This window comes from Chaetodon auriga, chromosome 15 (assembly GCF_051107435.1).
Source record: "Chaetodon auriga isolate fChaAug3 chromosome 15, fChaAug3.hap1, whole genome shotgun sequence".
NCBI lineage: Eukaryota > Metazoa > Chordata > Actinopteri > Chaetodontiformes > Chaetodontidae > Chaetodon > Chaetodon auriga.
Genome location: NC_135088.1, coordinates 22,824,598 through 22,846,126, shown reverse-complemented (window position 1 = coordinate 22,846,126; position 21,529 = coordinate 22,824,598). Strand labels below are relative to the sequence as shown.

At 38.7% G+C, this 21,529-nt stretch overlaps 1 protein-coding gene across 2 annotated transcripts in view; it reads left to right on the top strand.

Annotated features, from left to right (window-relative positions):
• Nucleotides 1-21,529, top strand: part of opcml (opioid binding protein/cell adhesion molecule-like) — a 380,743-nt gene that overhangs the window by 259,964 nt on the left and 99,250 nt on the right. For both annotated transcript variants that reach the window (XM_076750080.1, XM_076750081.1), the window contains one exon: nt 16,708-16,943. In XM_076750080.1, coding sequence (XP_076606195.1) covers nt 16,708-16,943 — 236 coding nt within the window. The remainder of the gene's footprint in view (nt 1-16,707; nt 16,944-21,529) is intronic.

Sequence of the window (21,529 nt, the reverse complement as noted above, 5' to 3'; positions counted from 1 at the left end):
TTCAAAGTAATAATTAAAAAAATATCCTGGCCAATCAAAAAATACAATGAGCTTGCAACAGAGAGTACAAGAGAACACAGTAAATTGGCTTAACTGACGTTAACGGTAGCCTAACTGCTAAGATGACAAAAAAAAAAGAAAAAAAAAAAAGAAGCTTTTTAACATGTGCAAACTATTTCTGCGTGTTATTTGCGTCAGGTCAGAGAGCTGCGCTTTAGTGTGAGCCCTGTGCTTGGTGGTTTTCAGCCAGCGTCTTCACCAAGGGATGCATATTTTGCTAGGAACCGTGCGTGGCTCACGGTAAAAATAGGTGAGCCTCCCAAATCTACATGAGATGCAGCTGAGCCACACTGCTCACGCGGACAGTGTGGCTGCTCTAACCTGTTAACACAGGTGCCGAAATAAAAAGCTACAGGTTCCGCCATGCACATGTGCCGCAGACGCGTCCGACGTGTTCGTTCGTACACACTGTGTGAAATTGTGAGACAAGGCATGAAAGACTATTAAAAATAGTGAATGACTGTTACTTTAACAGAAACGACCCCCATTTGCAGCAAAACGCCCTCTTCTGAGCTATTTTGCTCCTAGTGCATCCCAACTGGGGAGCGGTGCTGCCCCCATTGAGAAACTCTGCTTTAAAGGGACTTTTTTTATTTTAGGTGCAATTTGAGTGTGTGTGTGAATGAGTGTGGTTAGTTCTGAGTTTCTGATGAGTGAGATAAGGTGAAAGACGATTGTAACTTTTGAGAATTTAAAATCAAAAAGAACAGTCCCCCCCCAAAAAAAGAAACCATGTTCTTTATTTTTTCATTTGTTATAAATGTGATGGGATCTGGGAAAACCGTCACATTTTACCTTTTGGAGATTTTAATATCACCTAGTAACTAATTTTAAGCTCTTTTCAAATCTGTTTTCATTATCTTTATATCTGGTTTGTATGAAGTGTTATGATCACTCAAGGTCAGCTGATCAGTAGGATTTTTTGAGAAAAACAGGTTTAAAGACCAGGATTCTAAATCAGAACACGACCAGCTACCTCAAACTCTCTCCGTCTCTGAAGCTTTGACATCTCTCTCTGTGTATCTCGTAGCATCTGACTGAGGTGTCAAAATAATGTTTTGATGATTAGGGTGACCAGAAGTCCTGCTGTGTGCGGGACAGTCACACATTTCCATTACTTTTCACACGTCCCGCAAATTGCAACGTTGTCACTGTCAATAATAATTTGCGACAACATCACAATTTACGGAACGTATGAAAAGTTATGGAAATGTGTGGCTGTCCCGCACAAAGCGAGACATCTGCTCACCCTAACTATGAGAGATAAACACGTTAGGGGGCGGATTTCATGCGCTGTTCGTTTTTCATTCGTAGGAGATAACGACAAACAGCGTGCCTAATTTAAATAAAGTTTTTAACATATTAAACAAGCGAAATATAATGAGATATTTTCAGGAATGTCAGACAAGATGTAAAATAATAATTTAATGAAAACCCAATTTCACCAATTTTTGACCTATTTTCACGCTTTCCTGGAAAAGTGCCAGTGCGACATCCGACGGGTTTTCCCAGATTCCATCACAAATAATTGTGTTCATATTGACTGAATTCATGTTTAGATTTGAAGTACATTGTGTGTTGCGTATGTACATTTAATTACGGTATATTTTGAGTTTAAACAGGAGGTAGTAATTAATACTAAATTTTTTGTGGGGTTAAAGATTTGTGTAAATACATCTTCCTGCTAAGTGGAGGCACCACTGTATTTTAAAGTTCACGTTTACAAAGTAAAAGCTGGAAATTTAATTTGTTGCATGCAGGTTGACACGGTCAGCTATAGGTAAAAGTACCCAGGCCCCGCCCATAGTACCACAACTGTACGTTATACAGTAATAATGAACTATCCATGTGTGTGGACTGTAAATCCATTTGAAATAATTGAAGGCCGCCACCTCTTCAATGCAGTCAACTGGAAGTAAAGATGAGGAAAGACACAGAGCATTCATTCAGAGAGAAGTAGTAAGTAGAGAAGAAGTAAAAAATAAAAAAATGAAGGCAAGGCAAAATGCAATTTTAAGTAGTCTGAAATTTTAATAACACACAGACAAAGAACGTATACACTTTTAAATTAATTTTAAAAGGAGTTAGGGCAAGTCTCAGATCCTCTGGAAGGGTTTTTATTGTGAGAGCACGTCAGAGATGTATTTTGGCCCCAAAGCATCGAGTAATTTATAGGCAAAGAAGCAGCAGTCCTTTAGCATCAATCTTGCAACACACTGGACGCCTGTGCACAGATCTGAGAAACGCTGCATCGTTTTTATCTTTCTGACTCTTTAATAGACCTTCATCAACATTCACTGTTAAAATTTACATCTGTTTTTAATTAGCTGTAGTTAGTAGACAGTTGAGTAGCTTTGCTGTCTGTTATGGATTCACTTTGGCAGCAAATATAGTTGTCTGTTTGATTGTTTACCTTTTTAAGAAGTTAAAGGAGGTTCTGCCACACCATTGATTTATGGAGAGCACCGACATAATTAAATGAGACTTTATCTTCCAGGATTAATTGAAATAAAATTTATAGTTTTATCTTTATTTTCCGTCAACCCACCTCTTCATCTTCTGCTGTAGTCTCGCTCCGCTGTATTTGTAGGAATGTCTCTCAACTGCATTAACAGAATATATGTATGTTAGGCTAGCATTAATGTGTAAAGGAGATAAAAGAAATTGGTGAGCAAAGAGTTTCCATTTGAGAAAATACAATTATTATGCCCTTTCTCTGTGTTTTAGAAAAGTGTAACATTTTCTCTTCTGAATCTCCTATATTGATGCAATGTAAAAACTTAAGGTTTAGCTTTAAAATAATTTTGTTTCAGGACTCAAATGAGTAGACCAATACCAGCACAATGCCAGAAAACAAAATCAAATTATTATTATTATTATTTTTTAGTTCTCTTCATATCACTGACATTGTGTCTTTGAAGTGGACTCTGTGGTCCATAGTGTCCTTGAAGGTGTCATTGCATAATAAATTCCTAAATATCTTATCTTACATACAGTAAGTCAGATGACAAGGAGAGTACAAAGTAAGAAAAGCATGTGTCATTTAGGACATAAACATACGTCATTTGACATTTCATACACTCATTATACTTTCTATATAGTAGTTGTCTTTTTGCACAGGGGCTGAAATGAATTTTACAGTCTAAAAACACTAATAATGAAAGAGTATTCAGTATTTGACTTACATGATATGTTGACCATAACTGTGTACCTGTCAAAAAAGCTGCTGCTGTTTCACCATTAGAAATGAGCCTGTCTTGGATATAAATCATGAGTGGGTCATGCACATTATCAATTCATCAGAGCGGGTACATCATTAATAAAATAGTATATGAAGTTTAATAAGATATATGACTGTTACTTTTCATAATATGTCAAAGAAAATGCAACAGAAATAAAACAGGAATGACATCTGGTCATTTTTCGTGTTTTTGATATTGCAAATTTGAATTGAGTTGTTGGAAGTTGGAATTGAGAGGATTTTCAAACTGCAGTGATATTCTGTTTTGCCTCAGTATAAACATGATAATAAAGGGGTTTTATGATTGTATGAATGTGTGTAAATGCTGCAAACCATCTATTGTACAGATCTCATGCCTAGCTTTCAAGTGTTTCCTCATTCTGACTGTACCTGTTCAGTCACAGCTGGTCTGAATCAGCTGCTTTTACAGCAGGTTAATGAAGCAGTAATTCCCTCCCACTTAAATGGACACCATTCCTGTGGCTTTCCTTGTTAATGTCAGACCTTGAGCATCTGTGTCATTTGCCTACTTTCACTTTATGTTAAATGTGTTTGTTTGTGACTGACATCACTTATAAATTTAATGAGGTTCTTCTTTTTTTTTTTTTGTGGTTGCTTCAAGCAGTTTTTCAGAAGAAACAACACTAATGGTGTAATGATTGCATGTGCTAGCCATTATCAAACTGCCACTATGCACTTAAAGCTGTCTCTGCTTACACCCACCATTGTAATGATGTAGAATCCTTGACTTGAGCTTCGAGGCTGCCCACCACTTATCTGTTCCTTAAGATTGATTGTGACAAGACCGTAGCATCTATTTTGTATATATACCAGCCAGTACCCTGACCTTGAATAGATGAATACTTAATAATTATGAATAACTTCGGGTAATAATTTTGTGTATTATTGAATGCTTTATGTTCATAGAGTATTAGCACTTAAAGTGTTCCCACCATGTAGTTGTCCTGGTGCTTTTGGTGAGTAGTTTTATCAAACAATCAAAGTTTTCCAAGCTGGGGAAGGAAGACCGATAAGGTCAGCTGTTGTCTATACAAATATGCATGACATGACAGCAGTATAGCGGCTCAGTTGTTTCAACTAATTTCAACTAAAACATTGTCATACAGTGAGGGCCACCAGATGCACACACTCTGAGGAAAGTGTTCAGTATTAGATTCATGTGGTTCCAGGAAAAACAAAGTAGCACTATGTTTATTACACTTAATAGAAACAGATGGCAGCCATCACACAAGTACAAATGCAGACAGAAAAAGACTAAGGCCACATGGAAAAAAGGATACATACTTTTTATGCCATGTCACCTCTTGTCACTTACCTTCCTGCATCAGAGAAAAAAACTCTCTCATCTGGTCTCTCTCTCTGGTTGAGAACGAAGCTGTTCGACTTAGCACTCCCCCTAGAGGCCTGGATAACTGCTTTTGTAAGACTGAATATTTTTTTTTTTTTTTTTTTTGCAGTTTGTGTGTTTCAGACTTTGTATCATTTCTGTATTTGCAGCGTGTTTGCTGTTACTGTACTTGTTTTGGCTTTTTGATGCACATTTTTTTCATTTGCAGCACGTTTCCGTTGTTGTATTTGTTTTGGATTTCATGTGTTTTTGAAATGCCGTTTCTGAAACTGCAGCACATTTCTTCTCATGGAAATGTTTTGGGTTGTTGCAGCATGTTTGCCCTTGTTGGCCACCCTACAGTACTGCTAACTTAACTTCTTATTTCTTAAAAGTTTGGAGAACAGTGGTGTAGAAAGTATTCAGATCCTCACACATGTCAATATTGTGCTCAGACCTGATGCACAAATGTATCAGTTGCATTTTGCTCTTACATTTGGTGGATGTGGAGCAAATTATGTAACATTGCTTATAAGCAATGTTACATAATTTGCATTAGCAGTTAAAGTGTTTCCCTTATAGTATATGTTTAATATGTTCCGGTCTGTGGCCGTACACATCTGTTTGTGATGTACCACACATACATGTAGGTAGAAGAGAACAAGAATGCCTAATACTGCGTGGTCCAGTATAATCATCACTGAGCGATTACTGACAAAGCAGAATTTTGGCACAAGATGAGCTAATGACTTTTGTAGCATTTTAGACATCTGCTATGATTTATTTCAAAAAGTGTCTGCACTAACTGTATGTATCAGTACCGACTGTATTGCTGCAATTGGGAAAAAATTACACTGCATGTCATGGGCCCTAATCTAAAGTGTTCCCAATGCCATTTCTGTAACTTTTGTACTCTCCTGTAATATCGTTTGGTACCCAGAACTTGAAATTTTACATATTAAACAAACAAATAAACAAAATAATTATAATTAGCTGTGAATTAAGCCAGCAGCTGAGCAGTGAGTAACATATTAAGTACTTAAAATGTCTGTCACACGTCCTGTGGGGAGTATTTCTCCACTATTTCTGATTCACATCTCGACTTTGATGGAGCTCTGTGATAGAACTGGATTCCCATTCGGCTGTCTCCTCTGACCCTGCAGTGGCAGTAGGAAATGACAGTATGAATAATGCTATTCATCCAGTGTGGCCCATTGGATTGAAGGCTAGGCATCGTGTGGTGAGAAAACAATAATCTGTCTTTAATATGAATCCTTTGTCACCCGCTCTGTCCCAGGGACACTGCAGGGCGAGAACTCGCAGTGTCATAACCTTCTCTTTTCAGACACATTTTCCAAACTGTTTTCAGTGAATGCTAAAGATATGCAAATTTGGGACTTGGCCGAGATTCATGGTAAATGGAAATTTTCACAGGTGCTGACATTTTGACCAGTGTAGCGTGATGATCATTATGGAGTACATTCACTTTATGTCTGGCACTTGGGGACTCTTCCATTGTAGTTAAGCATCATTTTGAATGCTGCCAAGTGAAATATTCCATTTAATCCTCATACCTCACAAACACACAAGTACTATTCCGACCAGTATTTTGATCCATTTACTGTATGGAGAGTCTGTGTTCAACTGTACCTGTAGGCCCACGAGGAGGAAGCTGATTTACAGATGTTCCTGTTTTCAATTTCTGTCTAAGCACACAGTCCTTATTGTAGCATGTTGTATATACTGTAGACATGTATCATTTTAATATTTTACCGACTGCTGCTGAGAAAGCAGCTTCTTGGTTACAATTCCAGTTACCCTTTTTGTGTCTAGCATCTGAAATATTAATGCGACAGTGGTGTGCCACATATCAGATTAAAAAAAAAAAAAGATTCTAGGTTTGAAAAATGATGCTACCTGTTAGGTGGGTGAGCAGAATATTGACAGTCTTCATGTTATTATCGTGCTGGGGATTTTGCTGTATATCAAGCACTCACAGTTGATATTTACAGTACAAACTTTTGGAGAACATAAAGTTTGGGTTTCAGCTGAAAAACATGGACATGAGGCGATTGTATTCTATCATAGTTTGCCTTTTTGTCCTTCTTGCCAATAGTCATTTCCAATTCCTAGTATGCACTACAATCAATGAAACTGTTGACAACAGTGTTGGACTGGTAAAAATATAAACCACCATTTGACTCCTCCACTCACAAGGTGCTGCTACTTTTAACCTGACACCAACAACTTTACTGTGAGATTGAAAACCCACCTGTGAACACTGCCAATTGGAGTGCAAACACATTTGAGTAAATGCGTTTGGACATGTCCAATAGAATGAGATAAAATGTAACTAACAATTAGAGTTTTTAAGTGGACAGGAGCAAACAGGAGAGGACCTAAGTGAACCCTGAGGGACACAGTACTTTAGTTTGGCTCGGATGAGTAGCAATACATCAGTGTTCACTTTAACCACTTAGTAAATTAATGAATCTCTTACATAGGAGCAGAGCCTCATGTGTGTTTACTTTATTTAAGGAATATACATTTTAGTCCAAGGTGCTGCTGTTGAAGCTTTGCTCAAAACAGTAAATGTAGAAGAAACTTTTATCTTTACCCACAGTTTATGAAATCAGTGTAATATTGGAGTGCAAAGTAACAACAGAGAACATCAGTTATTGAGTTTGAAATTATTTTGGAGGGGGCAATATGAGAATATGACAAAGTGATGCTAAAGCAGTGTCTTAGTAGAGCTGAAAGTGAAAAATAGAAATACCCATCTAGTGTTCTGAGACTGAATATATATATAAAAAAACATGTAAAAGTGAATAGTGAAGTGAACAACCTTTAAAGTAAATGAATGTGGGAAGAATCAACGTTGACTTCATCCAAAGGCAATGCTGTCTGACTGTGACAGGTACACTATGAAAAACAACAAAATGTTACAAACAAATATTTTATCACCATTGCGACATCATTCTTTGGAGGCTTTTTTTGATCTTATACTCCCATAGCCACAAACAAGACTCAAGAGTCCTCGTGCAATGGCTGTCGGAGAGGGACTTTTCATGTAGGGAGGGCGGAGGGCTGTTTGTGTGTGTGTGTGTGTGTGTGTGTGTGTGTGTGTGTGTGTGTGTGTGTGTGTGTGTGCATGTCACTCTCGATTTGTCTGCAGCCTGCACCAGTAGCAAATATAAGCCACCTGCATTTTATATTGCGCATTTCAATTGTTGTCGATGTGGAGAAGAGACAACTTTGAATAAGTTATCCACAACAAATTAACAAATGGTCGACATCAGAACACCCTCTACTTTCTGAGATCTGAAGTCAGTCACGATTGGTCGAAATTGTTGTCAGTCTTGACGCAGTACAACAAACCTATCAAATTTCTTTGCGCAAACAGGCAGGTACACACACGTAGGCTACACACACACACAGTCAGAAAGACACTGACTGGAATGAAACAGAAATGATGTGGAATTAACAATGAACATGTTTTGGAATGTGTGTACATCTTCACTAAATAGTATCTGAGGAAATTGTAGGCTAAAAGTGTGCAAATGCTCAACATAGGAAATTATTAAAGGACTCATTTGATTCAGTTAGACTTAAAACATTTAATAGTAGCCTATAGAGTTTTGTGCACAACCTTGTCCTTGCTGGTTTGGAGGTGGTCCCCCTAGACTCTGTGTGTGTGTGTGTGTGTGTGAGAGAGAGAGAGAGAGAGAGAGAGAGAGAGAGAGAGAGAGAGAGAGAGAGAGAGACGGTTAGGGTTAGATTTTTGAAACAACACAATGTGCGCATACATCCTCTGGTATGTCGTGTGCCTCAGCATATCGTATAAATATTCCTGGTGGGCTGCCATGGCCAAAAATGCCAAGGCCATGTTTTGGTCCCAGTCCAGCCCTGGCTGAGGGTGATGGGAGTGTTATTAGTTTTGCAGGTATTTGTTCATCAACCAAGGTATGAAAAGACGTTTTGATGTGATAATGACTCTAGAGAAAAATCATTCTGATTCATCCTCTGGGTACCATGGATATCTGCACCAGGTTGCATGGCAGCCCATCCAGTAGTTGTCAAGACATTTAACCAAAAATAAAAATGTCAACCTCAATGGGCCACAGAAGAAAAGTAAAAACAGCACCAAAGAGTGATATTCATCCAAGAACTGTGAATGTCTGTACAGAATTCCATGGTGATCCATTCAATAGGTTTTGAAATATTTAAGGCTGGACTGACCAATATTTCCATCTGAAGATCATCACAAAGAAAAGAAGAAACAGAAAATAAAAACACTGAAATTATCCTTTAACTAGCTACAACTTTATCTCACCAACGTACAAGCTACAACACCAAGCACAAAGCATGTTGGCATGAAGAAGATTTTAGAAAAGTATGCTGAGTGTCAGTTGAGTGTTACAGCAGGACAGTTTTTGACTGTGCCACCCATTGTTGGCCTCTCTCCAAGTACTGGATCTCACCAGTGCAGCCAATTTAGAAGCTGTCTGCTGTTTGATATTGAGGTTTAGGACCTAATGTACCATCTTGTCAGCAAGGTGTCTTAGTTGAGGAAAACCCTATTGAAACTATGACCTAAATACCTCACATGGAGATGGTTCATTGCTGTGTATTTTTCTTTGCTTCAGCTCTACAACAACAAACTATCAGTTAATTGTCAAGGTTTTCAACATTTTGTGAAATACTCAAATTCACATATTTAGAAATAGAGCAGGTTTCCAGCCAGTCATTGTGTCTGCATTACATTCTGTCTCCTGTTAGTAGAGAGACTGGTATCTCTTCATTTTATATCATTGATTTCTCTCAGTATCCCTGTTGAACAGTGCTGCTGTTGTAGCTGAGCAGCAAATGGATGTGGCACTATGTTCATTTTATATTTAAACAACTAAATAGGCCCAGGAGTGGAAAGTTGTTTTGGACACTGTGCTTTTTAAAGTACACTTTCCCCAAAGAACATAAACGTCCAGAACTTCATCTAGGGATATTGACCATAGAAACGTCAGCACCCCAATTCAGTCGAACTCAAACATGCATGTTTCTTTCTTGTTTCAGTCTTAACTTGGTTACTTCCTGTGATCTGCAGATCTTGCTGTAAACAATTTGTATAGTTCTGCATGTAAGAAAGCAAGTGAACTAACCATGTTAAAACATTATGGTAATATTGCAGTGCTGGCATTTTTCAGATGCATTTTTTATGCTTGTGATCAAGAGATAAAGAGATATCCCTGCAGGTAAGTGGGTCAGTTTCCCTTTTAAAGGTAAAAGGCACTGGAATGTCACCTGTTTTAAATCCAGTACCAGCTGGGAATAATAGTTTTCCACAGAAATAAAAGGATTACTCATACTCTCTTTTCCAGAGTAGCAACTGACAAGGTGCTCTTGAGCACTTAACCTCCGATAGCTCCACAGGAGTGACTCAGTAGTAAGCAGAGGAAACAGCTCCCTGTGTTAACGTGCGCGCCATTATGAATATGAAGGAGGACAATGCTGAACACAGCATGGACTCTCAACAAAACTTTCCCCCAGCGGATTTAAAGAGTAACTACAGAGCGAAACTAATAAAATGTGTTAAAGAAGCTTTGTTGCACCTTCACCTGTTGCCTTTTCTCCTTTGCAGCAACTTGGCAGAAGTTCAACTGTGTGACTACACTACCACTGCAGTACCTGCCAGGGAAATAACAGTGGAGGGAGATAACCTTTTATATTTACATTTTATGACCTATTTTATTCATATACAGAAGAAGTACGTGAGTGCTTTTCTCAGCTTTTTCAGTCTGTGCAGGGGTTTTCAAGTTTGTTGAGCTAGCCTTAATATTAACTTCACATTTTTATCTGTTTGTTGTCAGGATTTGCTACTGGTGCATTTCTCTCCAAAATGAATAACCCCTGTAGAAAATTGGTTCCTGTATATTTCTTCAAGGAAAGTGGGGATAGACATAAGTAATATAGTAATATTCTGTGCAAGGGTGTAGGTTTAGGTTTTAACATTGTTAGGGACATTTTTTGTTGAACAACTACAATCTGCATTTGTGTGTACACATTCTTTTACACAACATTTTCAAAAATAAATAATAAAAAAAATACATTTAAAGCATACTAAAGCACTTCTCTGTTCTGGGATATATTATTTTGTAACCTCACCTTTCATTCACGTGAGATACTGTAAAATCTGTACCTCCATCTGTCTGCATGTCACTGTGCTGCTAAAGCTGCTACCAGCAAATGGTGCATAGCATTCAAAAAAACTAATCCCTTGGGCACGCTGTGGACTGGGACACTCGTAGCATGCACTGCCATGAGGAACTGCAGTCAGAAGTTATGATAATAGCATCCAACCATCCATCAAGATTGCATAATAAAACGGCTAAAGCATTTTTGACGAATACGAGCATGATACGAGTAAAACTCATCAATATCTGTGCTCATGCTGAAGGAAAATCCTCATTGGGTAACTGACTGTCTTCACGCTCTGTGATTGGCCAGTCACACACAGCGCCCGCCCCTCCCTACACAGTCACGTTGCCCTCTTCAGTACTCCTTAGGTTTTCTTCAGCTCGCCTCTATTTCGGTTTGTATGATATTTAAAGTCACTTGGTGAACTTGTTTCGTAACGTACGCGGTGCATTTGACAAGACAGAGCTGAAAACGGCGCATGTCGTGTCGGTCACTGCCTCCACTCCAGTCGTTTTTTTTTTATTTTTTTTTCCCGTCTGCTTGGTCTTAGTTTGGTTGGTGATATTGTGATCAAAAACACTGAATCTCAATTCTGAGGCTGTTCTGTAAATATGCATTCATACTCTTAAGAATATTCATGTTCTGAGTTCATAAAAACTTGTTCTGTAAATAGTTTTCTTACTTTTGTGATCAAAAACATTGATTTGAATCTCAGTTTTGAGGCTGTTCTGTAAATAGTTTTCAAATAAACAATAAATATAGCAACTTCTGATCAATCCATATCAATTTCAGACTTAAAATAATGTACTGATTTAAGCCCCACCCATTTCCGGTTAAACCACGCCCACTCAAGTACAGATATGGATACAGATAATTTACATGGTAGAACAGATACAGATAGTGGTGTACTCGCTCATCCCTATTAGCTAAGCTTCTGTTGACCTTTTGAATCTTCCAGTATTCATATTATGGGTTGATAACACATGTGCATAATCACAAACTAGCAAACAGTAGAAGTGAAGTGAAATCATTTGCACTCCCCCCCCCCCCAAAAAAAAAAAAAAAAAACCACACACGCACACACACACACACACACACACACACACACACACACACACACACACACACACACACACACTTTTTTACTCTTCATTACAATACATAGCCCACTTTTTGCAGAAAACCCAAACTTTGCCTTGTGCCTAATGGTGGCTGTCTGATTCATAATGTCTCCTGTTTGATTCACCTGATCTCCTCCCATCACTTACTAGCTCCCTTTAGCTTTCTTTTCTGTCACTCTGGTTGCTGATATTGAGTGCAGGCTGTTTCGTTCTATTTACAGCCTCATTCCTTGAAATTCCCCTCACACCTTCATATCCCCTGCATTCCACATCACACACACACTGTACTGTAGACCAGGACGTGTTAATCTGTGAACCTGTAATTTCTTGCTTTGCTCTTATTTAATGTTCTGTGTGACTCTGGGGTTAACAAACACTGCTTTCTGTGTGAAGGCCCCTGGTAGACGTGCTACATACAGTATGTATATGGACTTTGTGTGATTAAGTGTGTTGAGACCTGCAGACTAATCAGCCAGACACTTATGATTTTTGCACTGAATCCATCTGCCCACATTTGTGAGAGTACATGGACTTCAGGGTATTTGGATTAAAAAAAACAGTTTTCACACTTTGTGCAAACTCATGCCAAATTTATAACATCCATTAATGGAAAAAAAAAAAAAAAAAAAAAGAACCTGGCACACAAAGCTGAAATGTCTTTGCTTCTTTTGCTAATGTTATCAGTAAATGTTCTACCAAATCCTGGTTTGAAGACATTTTCTGGTTCAAACTTTATTCCAGGTGACTACTAGAATAGGTTTACATGCTTTAAAGTTCAAGAACAGATTATTTTTCTCTTACTGTCCATTGCTGCAACACCAATACTTGCTCCAGTCCTCCTAAAGGCCCCCCTCCCGAAAACAATAAGATTGTCCATTAAAAGCTGCGGCAATGGTATGAATTAGTATTCATTTCTTGTTTTTAGCTTCCAGCATAGCTGCAATTCTGCCATGAATGTCACCACAATAACCCCATCTAAAATCAACACTTCAGGAATATCACTGCAGAGTGGGCCACTAACGTTACACCTTTACAACAGTCTTTGTATGGTCTGAGAAAGCTAGCTTTCACAAAGTTACACAATGTTGCCAAGTAAATGACTTCATTTCTTTTTACATATAGCTATATTGTTACCTTCAGGGAATGTCTATGAAAGAGCTAGTGCTGCAGTATAAACACACAAAAAGCAACATGAAAAAACAGTGTCAAGCATCCAACCTACTACTCTCATTATTTAATTGGCTTCAAATGAGGCTCAACAGCGACAGTCCTTTTGAGCAGTCTATTACAACAGTATTACAAGATTAGTCCAACATCGCTCTCAGTCTGTGGGCGCAACATGCTAGAGCCAAGTTAAACAAACTAACCAACAAAATAAACAGTAAAACAACATAAAAAATGCTAAAACTTACAGCTTTCCAGTTTGAACTCAAGTCACTGACAGCTGGTATTGATCCTTGAGCTCGTATCATTACCAGCCCTTGCTGACAAAGCAATTTGGTGAATTTCCCTTATGGGAACATTTCCATCATGTTTCCATCAAAAATTAAGTTAATCCTCTGTGTTTTGACATCCTCAGATGGTGGGAGTAGATGAAATCTTCTGTGTTGGTTTTTGCAGCCAACAACAGAGCAGTTCCTGTGTATAGCTCTAAGCTTTGTACTGGCCCTCAAAGCAATCTGAAGTAAAGCGCTCCGCACACACAAGAGTTTTCCAATCCTTCTGGGGATATTTCAGTTACATCGGCTGTTTTGCTCATAACATTACCTTAAACATCATAACAACAGCAGACAGAGAGGTGGACAAGTAACAGAAGAAAAGGCAAGACTACTGATAGGGTGTGTCGCCCCGTTCAGGAGCACTGTTTTCAGTTGGAGGGAATAACACTTTGGCCTGACCTTTGGGGGTTTTACAAGGGATAAAAAAGCAATATGACACACTAAAGGAAAGGGAAAATCCCCCAAAGCGTAATATGGTCTCTTTAAATTGGTGTAAATACCCCAGTGCATTCTGGACTAATACAGCTAATGCTGATGTTTTAACGTGGCTGTATGAAACAGATCAGAGTCTCTCAGTACCTGTAAGATGTTACTGGTTTCAGATGAACATGCAAAAATCATTGTAGGTACATCTGAAATAATATGACGATGATTTATTTATTATTATCATTTTCATTGTTACGGTACGTGAGTCAAAAGCACGGCCAGGACCCCGGATGCAGAGACAGGATGAAAACAGTTTATTAGGAACGCACAAAGTACAAAGCAAAAAACCAACAAAAATCTCCACAACGTGGGAAAAAGGCAAGGCAGGCTCAAAACGACAACTGAGGATATCTTAACCAACTTCTACAAAAAAACTAAGGCAAACAAAAAATCACCACTGCGGGGAATTAACGGCTCGAAAAACACACTGGAGCTGGAAGCGAGGAAGGAGGCTAGGCAAAACAGCGTGGTGAGGCACGTGTGCGCAGAGCTAGGAAATCTTCCAGCACTGAGCAGGTGGATGAGCTGGCTGAAGCAGGCCGCGGCTGATCACCTGATGCCGCTCAGGTGTGTCGCCTGGATAGGGCACGGAGATCGGCCCCGCCTCCTTCCACACTCCGGCGCTGCAGAGGAGGAGAGTTAGAGGAGAAAGGGAGAACGGGGGGGGGAATACTGGCAGGAGACAAAACAAGCCCGGAACTCGAGACCCCAACATTCATCATATACTACTAAATTAAATTGACTCATATTACTGTTTGAGTAATATGCAAAAGCTTTCTTGTAGAAATAGAGATTTTTGATAATGATTGTCAGTGTCAACCCAGGCGCACATCACTAATCAACATTTACTGTTAACATGTAGGGTTTTCTTCTGATAGCTTGTTATATTTTGGAAGCAGTTCCCAGTGTGACGAGTGTCCATTTATGTTAAGCTCTGATGCTGACAAATCTCTGAACAGATTTTATCATTATCTATCTATCATTATCTGTTGATTAATGTACACTGTTGCCCATAAAGTTGGAATAATTTTGTTGAGTATGCCTGGGATGCCTTCCGCCGATTCATCAATGAGAGGGACAAAATTCCTCAAACTCTACAGGAGTTAGCCCAGGCTCTGACCAAAGAGTGGGACGCCCTGCCCACTGACAACATCAACAAGCTTGTGGACAGTATGCCGCGACGTCTTAATGCACTGACCCGTGTCAGGGGTGGCCGATATTAGTGACTGTGTGACATTTGAAAGAGTAATATTGGACATTCATATGCATGAAATCTTCTCGAATATGTGTTTCTTGTTAAACTGACCAAGGCTGAAGAATTTAAACAAAGCCTTAATCCTATTATTTCAATGCTCCCAATTTTGTTTAAGCCTGACTACAGTTTTTCTAAAGGTTAATAAATGATTTAATTTTCATAGTGATATATTTAGAAGAGATTTATTATTAAAGTTTTGAGAGGATATACACACATTTCAAGGAAAGAGGTAAAAAATATTCCATAGTACGACCAACAGAGTCAGTTTGCACTTACAGGAACAGACATTCTTTGTGTGTGTGTGTGTGTGTGTGTGTGTGTGTGTGTGTGTGTGTGTGTGTTTGAGATGTGAATAGTATGTGCCTTTTTAATGGAGTACGAAATACAGAAGCATGACAATATACAGCCTTTTCTTTTTGAAACCTTTAGTATTTCTTATGTTTTTGAGATCAAAGGTGGAAGGTAATGTCAGCGTGCACATTTCTGTCTGTTTGCTAGATTACTGGCACTGCGTGTCACATCCTGATTATAAGTTATGTGTAATGTTTGTGCAGTGAATACTGCTCGAGATAAAGACCCCTCATTTGAAATTTAATCTTAAAAGTCACTTTTTTACTTGTACACCATAAAAGAGAAAACATTTAGAAAAGTCCAAATTTCCTGAAGTGGCTTTATTCATTTAATAATAAAAGTGCATCAAATGACAATGTGAAAATCAATATGATTATTTGAAAGGGGCCCCTAGTGTGAACCTACAGAAAATGATCAGCTGAGTCTACAGCTCTGGAGCTTTGCAGAGCTTTAGACTGAGTTTCAGCTAATTGTTTAGCTGTCCTGCCCACAACTTTACCATTTTGGTTCACTCTCATCGCTCTCATGGTGTATGTTTGGCCACAGCAGGCAACTGTTTTCCGTGGAAAAGCTCTGAAAACCTTATGTACACTACCTGCTCTGCACCAAACAGCAGACATACACATCTAGAGACTAACTGGTAGACATAGTGGAGCATTTGGCCGTAAAATAACCAAATTTTTCTTCCTAAATAATATTTGATGATATAAGACAGTAATCAGTTGGACATTTGTCAACTCATGATTATCACCTCTGAAAGTGACAGTCAGACAATTTAAGTGTACCTGACTTTAACTTTTTTGCTCCATTCCATAAGAAAAACAAGTTTACAAAACGTTCTTAGTTTGTAATGAGCCACAGCTGCAGATGCCAAAGAATATAAAGTTGGCAGTCTTACAGTGCACTCTGTTATGAACTGCATTCTCATCAAAATACCACAACCACAATCACAACTGTAGCTTCCAAAGAGTGCTTTTACCATTAATAGCACCTAATCATACTTCACTGAATGTCAAATGTCCCATTTTTTAATATTCTTTGAGTGGTGTTTTTGTTGGAGGTTTCATGGAGCAGAGACAGAGCGTTATCCTAAAGGCCTAAATCTAATTTATTTATTTATTTATTTCTGTGTTTTCTGTCTTTCTACCTTCCAGATGCAATGTGGACAGCAAAGTATCTCGAGTGGCGTGGCTCAATCGCACCACCATTCTTTTTGCAGGAAGTGAGAAGTGGTCTCTGGACCCTCGTGTCATCCTGATGGAAAACACAGCAGTCACAGAATACAGCATCAAGATCCAAAATGTTGACGTTCATGATGAAGGGCCATATGTCTGCTCAATTCTTACGAACAAGAAACCAAAATCCACAAAAGTGCATCTCATTGTTCAAGGTAAGACCTCCCCAGCAGTCATTCCTATGTTTCCAGGATCCTGTGTTCCCAGTGTCCTGTATTCCCCAGTTCTACAATTGTGCTCTCCCATGGTCTGTGGGTCCTATGTTCCCCAGATTTATAGGGAAAGGGTCTTAGCTCCCCTGGGTGATATGTTCTCCAATTCTACATGTGCTCTCCCAGGATCCTATGTTTCCAAGGTCCTATATTCCCGAACTCCTATGTCCCCAGGGTTAGGGTTTTGACCTGAACACAGTAGTATATACTCCCAGTCCTGGAACAGTGTGTTTTAATTATTATTATTTTTTAACATCTTGTTATTTTGCTGTCTGGGTGTTAATTGTTTGAGCTGGAGAATTGTAAACCAAAGTTGTTCATGTCTCGATTTGACCAGTGTGATTTTTCAGTCAAATCAAATCTCCCCCCTCTGTTTTAGGATGGTGTGATTAGATGGGATTCAGCAAGCATTAGACCTGGTGACGAAACCAGTACTCAATCTCAATTTCATTTCATATTGCTGATAGATATTGATTTAGGACATGGTACGTTGAAAAATGTCCTGGCTCAGTGTCATTGCAAAGTCCTACGAAATCAACCTTCAGTACTGAGACCTTTATTATCGCCTATGCTGGAACCTATTTCCTTCGCAGTCAGTTTCCACAAACAGTTAGACCACAGCTCTCAGTCTGCATTTGAGGTTTAGATCATGTAGTTGGACTAAATTAACATATAATTAAAACTTAGATGAAGTATCAGATGTCAGATGTCGCGCGTAAAATCACAAAGAGAACACACTACAAACAGGGAAAGAATGCTGACAACCCCTGAGTGGACGCAGATCACACTGTTTGAGATTTTAATATGAGTTTAGAAAAAAATGAATAATTGCTTTGTTTTGTTGAAAATAAATTCAGATTTCTCTTTTTTAATCACTTTCATGAAATCGTAATTAGCTTTGAGTATTTTTCACACTGTATAATTCATGATGATATCTCATTAACTCTTAATTGATGCCAAGAAGCATCAGGCCATGGTTTTAATCAAACAATAGACAAGCATATTCTCGCACAGACAAGGAAGTATAAGTCTCCAATTATACTTACTAATGGATTTTATCTGTCCTTTTTCCTGACCTTGAATAACCCAACCATCTGGATGCTGTAAACTCACACTTGAAACTAAAAGCTGCCACTAGATCTGCCGAACGGATGAAGCTCGTCTTTGATACACCAACAAAACACTGGTGGTGGTGCTTTGTGTTGTTACACCAAAGTAGGGACGTACCATCCCCAATAATCATGATGCATGACAGAGCAACAATGTCTGTCAGTGGTATGATAGCAGCAAACCACAAGACAGCTCCAGCAAAACTCTTTAAGTCAAGCAAGAATGCAAATTTTAAGAAACTGATGAATCATTAAAAAATGACTGAAAGTGACATTTTCCCCTTCCCAGGATTCCTGCAAAATTCACTTTTTCATTAGGTATTATAATGACACATTAGGTACTACAATGGCAAATTCTGATCAAAAAAATGCATTCACATGAAAAGTTCAAAATGTTCAATAGCTGTTACCAATAGACATGAAACCTCTTCACCGTAGACCTCAGTCTTACTTGTTTTATTAAGAATAATAATTGGATCTTATGTAAATGATTGGGGTGTATTGAGAACTGTTTGTTCACTGTTTGCGATGCACCTTCTCAGGTGACCATGTCCCAGAGATGCAGAGATATTGCAGTGGCAACTTTGCCAGCCCAGGGAATCTTTCTACATTTCACTTCCAGTAATACATTGATTTACACCCAAAGAATAGACAATGTTACTTCATTTTCATGTAGTTTAAAGGTTCCACTTGCTAGCTAGTTACACCAGACAGCTTCCAAACAACAATTCTCTGATTTTCACAGTGTTACTTTCTGTTGCTGAAATCACCTACATGTACCAGCTGATTGCTTGTCAGGGCCATGATCTAATGCTAAAGCTCTCAGGCCTGCCACAGTAAGGTGCCATTATGTTTTATCTATGGAGGGCAGAGCAAGAAGGGAGTTTGTTTGTTGTTCATATTCCTCATCTTCTATGTTCATCAGCATGTTAACGTTCTGGACTTGGTAATAATGGGGTTAAACATCGACAATGTTTCAGTATTAGAATTACCTTTTTCTGACCATTACTGTGTTTTTTTTATATACCAAGCTAATCTTGACAAAGACTCAAAGGGAATTTTTGGTTCAAAGACTATTCTTTGATGGCAAGGCTGAATTAAGGTTTTGTAATATTATGAGATCATTTGAGTCACGCTGCTATGACTACTCTAACATGTAAACAACAATACCATGTCACCTGCTTTAAATCCTGTTGCTCCACTGAGGGGTAAAAAGAGGTTGACTGAACAGCAGCAGTGTTAATGAGAGGAACAGAATCTGTTGAGCAGCTGAAAGAAAATGGAGGAAAGCTTGGCTCACAGTTCACTATAATATATTAAAAGAAGCCATGACTGTCTGTAACAAAGCAACATCTTCGGGCAAGAAAGGATTACCTCTCCATATTAGTACAGAGAGTGCTGGAAATTCTAGAATAATATTCTCCACTACTGATCAGCTGCTCAGCACTGCACCTACCTGTCCACAGTTCCCTACATCAAACTATGAAGAGATTGCCAATGAGTCTAACTCATCGCCCTCATGTGTTGACCCTGTTCCTACAGCATTTTTAAAATGGGTGTTTGACAATGTTTCAGATCCTGTCCTGAAGATTATAAATACATCTCTGCAAACAGGCATCTTCCCCAATGCGTTTAAAACAGCTGTTTTGAAACCGTTATTGAAGAAACCTAACCTCGATAAAAATGCACGCACTAAATACAGGCCGATATCCAACCTTTCATTCATCAGTAAGATAGTGAAAAAGATAGTTTCAGTGCAAATGAATGAATTTCAGTCCGACCTTAGAACCAACCACAGCACTGAAACTGCTCTGACTAAAATAATCACTGACCTCAGACTTAATTCTGATCAAAATAAGGTCTCATTTCTTGTCCTCTTAGATCTAAGTGCAGCGTTTGATACAATTTATCGTGATATCTTAATCAATCGTCTTGAACGGCTGGTTAGTCTTTCTGTGTGCTTATCTGGATTAAAACAACCATTAAAAGGAGGAAGTTTTACCTCAGTACTGGAGATCATGTGTCTGAGAAGCATGACACCTGTTTTGGGGTTGCACAAGGCAGCTGCTTTGGTCCGTTACTGCTCTCACTATTCATGCTGCCATTTGGTGACATCATTAGAGAACACAATGTATGTTTCCATAGTTACACAGATACACAACTGTACATCTGTGCTGAACCAAATGATGCTGCAACTATAGACTCTAATACAAACTGTCTCTTGGCAATAAATAAATAGATGAGCAATAATTTCTAAAATTAAATGAGGACATAACTGAAATCCTAATAATCTCAGGAAATTAACTCACTGGATTAAATTTTACAATTACAAGTCTTGGTGTTATCCTGGACTCAGATCTAAACTTCATGTCCCACATCAACAAAGTGATGAAAACTTCCTTTTCTCATCTTTCAAACATAGCCAAAGTATGACCTTTTTGAAGCCAAAAAGATGCTGAAAAACTGATTCATGTCATTATCTCATTATCTCGATTACTGCGACACACTATTTACTATTTACTTAGATACTGACTAACCCTTTTTACACAGATGTCAGTTCAGCTCTGTGACTGCCTCCACTCCCTGCTGAATGGTGGGACAATGCCCCCCATTCTATGTTCGTATATTTTACATAGTATGGCAAGGCAGAATAATAGCTCAATTCCCACCTTGAACAGGCTGTATTTAAAGGGCTATTGTCCCTGGGGCAGGAAAAACATTTGAAGAGACATAAGACTGGCTTTTTTACAATGCAAGGGAAGATGGCCATACTGCCTTTCATGCTGTTTTTCTGTATGGCTTCTGTTGTGTAATGCATAATTATAGTTACCATGTAGGGAGTATACTGATATTAATGTCGGCAACCCCACTGTTTATTTAGGTAGACACAGAGGGAAATAGCATGGCCCAGTATTTCTCTCATACTGGCACTAGTTTTAGGCCCAATAGTGGTGTAATGCTTTGGGCTGAGCACACAGTTTTACCATACAATTTCTTCCACCTGTTAAACTTTTTGAGAGTTTTGTGTTGTGGGGACATTTTGTAGGAAGGGGCACTGATTTATGTCACATCCTGGACTTACAAATGAATGAATACAGTATAATATCGCTACCTTCATGGCGAAAACAGACCAGGGAGTCCATGGGGGATGTTAGTGGTACCTTTTGTTCCCACAGGCACTCTCCTTTCGAGCACCTCAGAAATGGAGATTGGTGTTGAACCTGTACACAGAGAAGGACTCTGGAGGCTAACATCAATCAGCTCAGTGACCTTGTCAGCTGATACCCTCAGGAATATAGGGCATCTGCTTCCTGACTGCACACAGAGAGTGGACTGACTGCAGTTAAGTCACATTACAAAAGAATAATATCTTAGAGTGCTTTGTAATGCATAGCGTATGCATTCCAAGGACTAGAACTG